Source organism: Orycteropus afer, unplaced genomic scaffold (genome assembly GCF_000298275.1).
Source record: "Orycteropus afer afer isolate SDZICR_OR568_19922 unplaced genomic scaffold, OryAfe1.0 scaffold00288, whole genome shotgun sequence".
Taxonomy (NCBI): domain Eukaryota; kingdom Metazoa; phylum Chordata; class Mammalia; order Tubulidentata; family Orycteropodidae; genus Orycteropus; species Orycteropus afer.
The window spans coordinates 4,071,210-4,081,310 of NW_006921875.1; the positions used below are offsets into that span (position 1 = coordinate 4,071,210).

At 53.1% G+C, this 10,101-nt stretch overlaps 1 protein-coding gene across 1 annotated transcript in view; it reads right to left on the minus strand.

The window, feature by feature from the left end:
* The window catches only part of EPHA2 (EPH receptor A2), a 32,590-nt gene that overhangs the window by 13,489 nt on the left and 9,000 nt on the right, over positions 1–10,101 (minus strand). Inside the window, exons 4-5 of the mRNA XM_007950780.2 lie at positions 1,018–1,173; positions 577–909 (exon numbers count right to left, since the gene is read on the minus strand). Coding sequence (XP_007948971.1) covers positions 577–909; positions 1,018–1,173 — 489 coding nt within the window. The remainder of the gene's footprint in view (positions 1–576; positions 910–1,017; positions 1,174–10,101) is intronic.

A 10,101-nucleotide genomic window follows, 5' to 3' on the forward strand; every position in this document is an offset into this window, starting at 1 on the left:
GCCTTTTGATCAGGATTCCTCTATAGAATCTTTAATCAAAATCAAAATGTTCAGTAATGGTAGCCAGGCATCATCCAGTTCTTCTGGTCTCATGGTCATATAGGCTGAGGTTTGCATGGTTCACTAGTCCCTTGGACTAATTGTTTCCATGAATCTTTGGTTTTCTTCATTCTTCTTTGCTCTGGACAAGGAGAGATCCATTGTTGCATCTAGATGGCTGCTTGCAAGCTTTTAAGATCCCAGTCGCTACTCGCCAAAGTAGGAAGTGGAACAATGTTTTGTGTAATATGCTAGCCAATTGAGCTTGATGTCCCCTTGCTCACAAACTTTTAAGATTGCAGGCACTACATGATGAACTAGGAAGACAACACCTTATTATTATCCCCCATTTCCAAGTGAGGAAACTAAGACCCAGAGAGGCTAAGTAACTTGCCCATCGCCACACAGCCCCAAAGTAGCAAAGTCAGCATAAACACTAGGCTCAGAGTCTGTGCCTTTAACCACTTGTTCTCCTGCCTCTCTCTGAACACAGCCAAATAGGCCCCATAGGGTATAGCTGCTGCTCCCAGTCCTCACCTGTCTGGTTGATGCTGACGCTGGCGGTACGGAAGCTGCGGCTGGTCACCAGGCTTGAGACACCATTGCGGGCTTCAACAGCAAAGGTGTAGTTCATGTGGGGCTCCAGGTCACTAACTGTCAGGCTGGTGTGGGTCAGCATGTGAGGCGACTCTGAGTAGCGCACGCTGTCCTCGCAGGGTCCACACTCACCCGACTCAGGCCAGCACTGCTCGCAGGTGACACTGTAGATGATATCATCGCGGCCCCCATTGTCCTTGGGGGGCGTCCAGCGCAACTCCACTTTGGCACCCATGCCCACAGCTGTGAGGTAGTGTGGGGCAGAGGGAGGGCCTGCACAGAGGGCAGAGACGTGGTTAACACCTTCCTGGGCACAGGTGGCCCTGGACACATCAACTCCCACTCTTCTCAGCCACCCTCCCCAACCCTCTCAAGACTCACGTGTGCAGGGCATGGCCAGTGGGTCCTGCGGAGCACGGAAGTAGCCTTCCTCACACTCACAGGAGATGGCGCCCTCGGGAGAGGGAAGTGTGTGCACGGGACACTCCAGACAAGAGCTCTCGGATGCCTCAGGCTTGAAGAATCCAGGGGAGCAGGCTGTTGGCACAGGGACAGAGAGGCATCAGTCTAATCCATTCCTACCCTAAGCAATTTTTCCTCTCATGCACCATGGGACCCCAGGCAAGTCACTAAACATCCATGGGCTTGATTTCTCATTGGTACATATCTGGTTTGATAAAAAAAATGCATGACAAACACCTAGTACATGCCAGGCACTCAGGAAGTACTTCACCCATGAGCTCCAAAGCTTCCCATCACTCCCCACTGGGTCTCAACATAAGTGCCATGCCATTGAGCCTGGCATTTGAGGCAACACCTCCCAGCTCCTTACTGTGTGTGTGCCTAGTACAGCCTGTTCCATACCAGCCCCATCTCCTTGCCTGGCAGGGCCCCACTTAAGCTGAGAGCTGCCCAGGGTAGTGATTTCACCCTCTTCACTGTGTTGTGTTTGTTGACTGATTAACAGCACCCTGTGGCCAATCAGCCAGCAAACCAGCTCAGGATGCCACCCCTACAGGTGCTCTCAGCTCTTTCTGCCTCCCCTCACCCCGACCCAGGCCATGACTGCCTTCCTGTTCCAAGGCTGGCCGGCCAGGAAACAGGAAAGGCCAGCCCCTCAGCATTTTCTTTGGATCTACTTCCAGGGCCAAGTCATTTCCACCCCTCACAAGGACAGCCAGGAAGTGGCTCTTCCTCCCCTGGTGGCAGGTTCTACCCTGGCCCAGCCAGTTGGGAGCTCTAGCACCTGACTCTGAAGGTTCCTTCCTCACACTGCCCTGTCCTATCCCTGTCCCAAGTCCCTTCCTGGCCCCATAGGCAGGAAGCTGTCCAGACATGGGGCTCCCTGTGCAGGGCAATCCAGGGCTTGGGCAACTGCTAAGTGGTCAGAGTGGGATGACCCCTTTTAGCTTATTCCCTGAGAGGAAGCCCAGTCATGTGGAGAATGACCTCAGTTGATCAGACCCTCACTGAGCCCCTTCTGCCCCCAGCCCCAGACTGGGCTTGGACTCTGAGATGAGACATACAAAGCCCCTGAACTCAGGAAGTAGGGGGCTAAGTAGCATGTGGCAATGTCTACAAGAAAGGGGTGGATAAGGGGCTAAGGAAGTGGAGGGAGACTACCTCGACCAATGAGGGCAGCTAAAGAGGGGATATTTTAGCTAGGGTTTAAAGGCTAAGTAGGAGTTTGGCAGAGCAGAATTAATGGGAGAGGAAGTTAGGAGTGAGAAAGAGCACAGCTAATACAGAAACTGTGAGCAGCCTTGTGAGTACAAGTGGGAGAACAGCAAGCAATAAGGCTGAGAGTTCTCCAGGTGCCAGATCAAGAAAGGCTTTGAACTCCAGGTCAAGGAGCCAGGACTTTATCTTAGGGAGCAATGGAAAGCCAGTGGAGTTAGCAGTAGGGAATGATGGCAGTCAGATCAGATGTGCACTGTCAAACCCTTCTGTGCCCAATGTAAGCCAGGCAACAGAACTCTGGAGGACACCCAGCTCCATAAGGTTCTAGACAGTAACTTCTGTTAATGACTCTGTTCAGAGTCAGGCTGCATCCCTGCCCTTTGCCACCCTTTGGGTATCCCAGACCTTTCCCCGCCCTGATCCAAGGGCCACACCAGCAGCCTCTCCCACCCCCTCATCCATCTTGATCCCCCTCAGTATAGCACTGAAAGGGCTGGAGCATGCACCACAGGGCAGGGGCTGGCCCAGGACCACTCAGCAGGGTGTCAGCAGGACAGGAGGTCCTGAACCCAGAGCCCAGAGTCTGAATCATCAACAGTGACTACAGTCCAGCGCTTACTGTGTGCAGCTCCTGGGTGAGGTACTTTATATCCATTTAGTCCTCACAATTAGCCTATTGGACATGGGCTCTGTTATCAGCAGTAATTCCACTTTGTTGCTTATTTTGGTCTTCATTTGTGACTTAGGAAACCCCATATGTTACAAAACGTAACTGCTCCGGAGGGTTTTCTTGGCTAGAACCTTTACAGAAGAACTCCAGGCCTCTCTTCCATGGAGCCACTGGGTAGATTCCAACAGCCAACTTCTTCTGATTACTAGCCAAGCACAATCCATCTGCAGCCCCCAGGACCTTCATCAATTCCATTTTGGAGGGGAGGAAACTGACACTCAGGGAGGAAGAATAACTCATCCAAGGTCTCCAGGCTACACAAATGTTGAAACCAAAACTTAACCCAAGTCTTGAGGATGCCCAACTCTGAGCCTCTCTCCTTTGTCATTTCTGATCTCAGGAACACCTCAATTTGGAATGAAGATAAATCAATATTCTGAAACATGTCTGAAGAGAGGGGTGGTTAAGTCTCAAATCCTTCAATAGCCAGAAAATCCCAAAACTAATTTCAGAGCATCTGGATATGCATGTGACACCCCCCCCACACACACACACACAAACACACACACAAAACCAGGAGTTCTGGTGGCGTAGTGCCTAAGGCATTTGACTGCTAACCAGGTTGGTGGTTCAAACCCACCAGTCACTCACAGAGGTCCCTCTCAAATAGAGAACGCCTGTGTCCTCTGAGGAGAAAAGAGCAGAAGCAAACTCAGAGGTCGGGACAGACAGGGCCGTCTCCCTCACACCCTAACCATCTTTCAAGTCTCCTGTTGTATCTAAGGAATCCATGTATCCTCTGCATTCCTCTACATAGCTGTTAGACTACAAAAATAGCTCTCTCCTCCCCCAAATCTTCAAGCAAAAATCAGACTCCAGAAAGCCAGGCTGTGTTTATCCTGGGAGTTCAGTTCTCCCAGATGCCCTGATTGTCTGCCCAGGGGTCTATCTCTGCTCTGGGTGCCAGCTACAGGTCATCCAGCCCCCATGCAGTTGGGGTGCACTGGGGCAGCAGGTTCCAGCCCCTGGAACCAATCACACCTTCACAGCCCAGGCTTGGGCTCATTGCACTGAAGGGTTTGTCTACCTACAACCTCCCTCGATGACACCTCCCACTCCCTACTGCATGGTCTCTCCTAAGCTCCGCCACCCTGTGCCAGGACGCGGAAGTAGGGGAAGAGACAGGTTCCATTCTTTGGCCCCAGAGCCCGGGGGTGGCCTGCCTGCTGCCAGCAGGAAAGAGGGAATTTGAAGAGATTTCCGCTGCGGATATGCCAGATAATACAGTGGAGAGGCGGCAGCAACAGGGCATGTGCTTGCCTGACAAGAATGTGCTGCCCCCTCCTCCAACCACAGATCGACACAGAGCTGGGCCCTGGGCCCCCCGCCAGAGTGTGCCATGACCTGGGGTCCCAGAGTTACTGTACTGGACACCAGCACGGTTCTGTGTCTCCTTGAATCTGCACTGGGTAGATTTACATTCTAGGCAGGCAAGTGGGGAGGAGAATGCACACACACCACATACCCACTTGCCCCCTTAGCCACTCAGCAAACTCTTATGCATCCTTCAATACCCAGCTTAAGCTCCTCTACAAGGCCTTCCCAGTCTGCCAATTCCTAGCCCTCTTGTCTCTCAGGGTATAAATTATTCAATCCTATGTTTACCAAATAGAAACTGAGCACTTCCTACAAGCTTGGCACAATCCTAGGCACTAGGGATAAGATGGTGAGACAGATAAATACCATTTCTGCTCTGGGGAAACTCACAGGCTGGCTTCCATGTGCCACTTGGAATTATCTCTGCATTTATTAGGCTTCCCTATGAGACTGCTAAGGAGCACTGATGGCACAGTGCTTAAGGCACATGACTGCTAACCAGAAGGTTGGGGTTCAAACCCACCAGCTACTCCCAGGAAGGAAGATGAGGCAATTTACTTCTGCAAAGATTTGCTGCCTCAGAAACCCAATGGGGGTCACTATGAGTTAGAATCAACTCGACGGCAATGAGTTTTATGAGACAACTGGGCTCAGGCATAGCAAGGATTGTGAGGATGGCTCAGGACCAGGCAGTGTTTCGTTCGGTTGTACAGAGGGTCACTATGAGTTGGAGCCTATGCCATGACACCTAACAACAACATGAGAGTGCTGGAGGGCAGGAACGGAGGCTGATTCCTTGGGCCCTGTGGCCCAGCACAGAATCTGGCATACAGTAGTGCCAGCTAATGTTGGCTGAATGAATGAATGAATGGCAAAACCTACCACGTGTCCATTAAGCATGTGCTCCAGGGCCACGAGTAAGCAGTGTCCTAGTGCCCAAGGTGGCCTGTGGGCACAGTCCACTGACACGCCCACCTGCCTGGCACAAAAGCCTGGCTTTGACACACCTGGGGAGACTTTCCTGGCCCCGGTCACCTGGCAGGCCTGGGCCACTGAGTGAGGGAACTGGGGCACTGTAGCTGCACCCAGGACTGCACCCTGGTTTTTCCAGTTCCCAATACCCACCCTTAAGGTGGCAGCGTGGGGTGACTCAGGGACAGACGCCCTCTGGTGTGATGTAAGTCCATCCCCCAGCAAAGCCCCTCCTCCCAGGCTCAACCACCTCCCCAGCTGGTGGTGGGGAGGTTGTGGGGTCAAGAGGTTGCAGTGGCAATTCACATGAGTCCAGTCACCTCCCTAAGCCAGGCCCAGCTGGTGACTGTGGCCCGCCACCCCAGCCTGAGGACACAGAGCCTGGACTTTGTCTCTGCGTGACAGGCCTCAACCAGGAGCCTGTAAGTTACTGACCCCACAAACAAGGGGAGCTGATAACTCAGGCCCTGGCAGTTTCTCACAGAAGTGGGAACCTGTGCCCATCGTCCAACTGCTGTGAGCACCCTGCCCCTTTCACACACACGCCGTGGAATGATATGCTGGCACATCCCTCCACCAAGCTGAGATAAGCACTGCTCCCCCCCTGCTGCCTCCACCTCTCACTCTCCCTACCACCCGCCTTTTATCTCCTGTTTGCTTTCTCTGCCTCCTTCCTTCCGTTCTGGGGACCCACTTACCTCCGGAGAGGGAGGGAGGGGCCCAGTGCTGGCTGGCAGGGCTGCCAGGACCTGATTTTGCCCACAGTGGGAGCTGAGGCTGGGCAGGCAGGACACAGATGTCAGAGCCACCCCCTGGAGGGCTGCCCCCCCCATCTCCCCCACCTATGCCAGGCCAGAGGAAACTACACAGAACTAAGGCCCAGACAAGCCTGCAATTCTCAGCCAACAGCTTGCCAGAGCCCCTCAGCCTGGGGATCAGCTCTAATGAAGCCGAGTTCCTACCAACAGCTCTGCTATGGATTGAGGCCACCTCGCCTAAGGGCCAACCTAGCCAGAGCCATGCCGTCTTCTGCCACTCAGGACGCCAGTGCTGGGACCCCCTCTTCACCACACATAGTGAGATTGCGGTCAACAGCTTGCCAGAGCAGCTCAGTTCTCAGACTGAGCCCACCTCAGAAAGCCACAGTCACATCTACTGAGTCAGCAAGGGTCCCTAGAGTCACTGGTCCAATCCGCTCATTTTATAGACGTGGAGTGAAGCCTGGACGGAGACTCGCCAAAGTCACACAGTTTGTGGGTGGAAGGACACATGCCAGGGGCAACTGGGGACAGTGTACTGCCCTCCTCATGCCAGGCCCCAGCTCCTTCAGTCACTGGTTACCGATTCCTCTCTGAACCTGTTTCTTCGTCTGTAAAATGAGGATTTAAAAAGTTCTCAGCTTCTCTGGGCTGCTGTGGGACTATAGAGACCTTGCTTGTGAAATGCTTAGCAGTGTCCCTGGAAGGGGATGTCTCTATGAACAGCGTAGGACAGTGAAACTAGAGTAGGGACAGGATGTCCCCAAGGAGCGGGCCTATTGAGGGAGCAGGAGTCCTCAAGGAGGGAATTCCCAACCCCACAGGCCCACCTCTAGCTCAGGCCTCCCAGCTGTTGGGCTGAGCTTCTGGCCAGGACCGCTGGCCACCTGCTCACCTGGCCGGTGATCCCCACGGGCTGAGGCGCCAGCCGGGGCCCCATCAGCTCCACTGCTGATGCCAGCACAGGAAGCAGAGACAGACAAGGAGACAAAACCGCCCCGGGGGAGACAGTCAGCCTGAGAGACTCCACTGTCCCCCAGGCAGGGCTGGGGGGAGCGGCGCTGGAGGGAAGCGGGCTCATTCCTGACATAGCTTCCAGAGCTCTCCCGGGCAGCATGCCCACCTGTCTGCACACAGCACCTGGGAGGTGCTTCCCTTCCGCTGCCTGTTTGACTCTTTCCTGAGCTCCCGGCTTCCTGGGTAAAAAGCCCAGAGGAGAAACAGACTTTGGGAATAACCTGGACAAGGTGCTATGTGCCCCTTTCTGGACTCCGTTTTGATAGCAGTGGAAACTCTGATAGGAGACTGTGGGTCTGTGGCCCCAGGGAGAGTCAGGCAGGAAGACAAACTCTATACTCACTTCCACCTCTCCCTGAATGTGCTCAGTAATGGCCTCCCAACCCCCTCACTTCTGAATGAGCCCTGACACTGTGCCAGGACCCGCCATCCTGGGGCTGCCCAGAGAGCCGGACCCGGGGCCAGGTATCCCTGGGCCAGGCGCTGAGTCAGGGATTCCAAAGGAACTGGTCACTTCCCGCCCTGTTTCCTGACCCATCCTCTGGCTCAGGCGCCACTGCACACCCTGGATTTAAATTCTGATTCAGCCACATCTTAGATGTGTGACTCTGGGCAAGCTCCTTCACCTCTCTGAGCCTCAGTTTCCTCACCTGTTGAATAGGATCAATCACAGACCTTGCCTCATAGGAAGGTGGCAAGGATTCAGCAAGAGCATCCCAGCAAAGTGTTTGTTTCACACAGTGCCCACCACTCAGAAACGACTTAGGTCTGTACTGGGTACTGCTACTACCTCCATTAGCATCATGGTCAGGGGCTTCTGAGAAAAGTCTGCAAGCCAAGTATAGCCAGGCTGGGAGTTCCCGGAACCTCATTCACCAGGACCTGGCCACACAGAGGGCCGGCCCCCAAACCACATGGATGAGACTTTTGGTGGGGGGTGGGGGTGCTAAGGAAGAAAAACCAGGGAGGGCAACAGGTGGCTGGCAGTCAAGAGGGTCCCACCAGTGAAGTTGAAGATTTCACTCTTGGAAGTAAAGTCTTCCCACTGGGCTGTATCCTCCCAACCCAGAGCCTGCTCAGCTCTTTACAAACAAAGCCTGCCAGATCCCTGACCCCCCACCTCCGGAGGAGGGAAGCCTGCCCCCCCCCTTCCTAGAGAGACCCCCCCCCCAACCCCAACCATCCACTTATCTCAGCAGGGCCTGAATCACCAGCCTGTGGAAAGTTTTCAGCTGCCCCTCACCCCCACCCCCGCATTCTTTTGCAAGGATGTCATGTAGGAGGGGCTTGCTCACCCCACTGGGCTGCCTCGTGCTCCCCCCCACCCCCAGCAGTCATTGTCTGAGACTGGGAGTGTGCATTTGAGGTCACCCAAGGCAGGGGCTGCTTGGGGAGAGAGGGGGCTTGCTCAGAGGGGAGCTGCAGGACAAGGGAGTGAAGGGCTACAGCAGGAGCTGCCTCACAGGATTCTGGCCAGAAAGGCTCTTAGGAAACTTCTATCCAGGGGCTTATAGCCCGTGCTAAGTAAGGCTCTGAGCACCTGCTTTCAGAGGCAAGGGGGCCCAGCAGAAAGGGCCTCGGGCCTCTCCCATGCTTCAGTCCCTTCAGTGAAGGATCCACGGCTGAAAACAAGTATAAAGTCTGCTGATGCCATTGAACTTTCTCATCTTACTGACAGGAAGCCTGAGGTCAGAGATGACGATTTGCTTAGCGTCACCCAGCAAGCAGGTAAGTACAAATGCAGGAATGAAACTCCTCATTTCTCAACACCCCACTTCTCTCGGCAAAGAAGCTCCCAGAGAGGAGACAGACTGCCCCCTTCCAAAGGTCGGCCTTCACTCCACAAATGCCCTGGCCCCACAGCCAGTTCCAGAAAGTCACCCATTGAAAAAGCCCCGTTGTTTTAGGGATTTCCGCTGTCACAGGCCTCCACCGTGCCAAGCTATGGTCTCTCCTGCATGTCCTGAGGACAGATAATGCAAGTGCCCCAGCCCCATGCTCTATCTAGGTCTGTTTAATTGACCTCGTCACAGGCATTTTTCAAAAGCTCCCTGGGTGATTCTAATGTGCAGTCAGAGGATGCAAATCCCAGGTCTAAATTAATGACCTCCATGTACAAAAGAGGAGCCCAAAGCTCAGAGAGGTTAAGTGGCTTGCCTAAGGTCACACAGTGAGTTAACAACAGAGAAGGACCTCATTTCTGGGATTATACCGTATATCCACTGTGCTGGCATGTGGTAGATGCTCCAGGTATATTTGTGGGATGAATCAAAAATAATAACCACACTTATAAAGCATTTATGTGTCAGGCACTGACCTAAGCACTTTATAAGTATTAAGTCATTGGATTATCAAAACAAGCCTATGAGATAGGTATTATGATCATCTCTATTTCACAGATGAAGAAATCCAGGCACAGAGAAGTTAAGGAACTAGCCTAGAATCACACAGGTAAATGGACAGCAGGGATTTCAACCCAGGTATTATTGTCCTAAGGAGTTCCTGGGTGATGCAACTGGTAAAGCACTTGACTACTAGACAAAAGATTGGTGGTTCAAACCTACCCAGAGGCATCTTGGAAGACAGCCTGGTGATCTGCTTCCAAAAGGTCACAGCCTTGGAAACCATATGGAGCAGTTCTATTCAGCACACACGGGGTCACCATCAATCAGAATCAACTCAAGGGCAACTAACAACATTCTTGTCCTACTGTCCATGCTTGTAACCACCACACTATACAGTTACTTGGTTCATTCATTCTTAATGAATTAGTGGATCCAGTTGGAAATTAGGGAACTGATGCCCAGGAAGGCCCTGTAGCTTCCATTAACAGTACCACTGCATGTCAGATCAGAGACAAATTCACCAAGATTCCTCTGCAACTGTAAAATGGCACAACCATTGTGGAAAGCAGTATGGCGATTCCTTCAAAAGTTGGAAATACAAATACCATTTGACCCAGCCATCCCATTACTAGGTATATACCCTAAA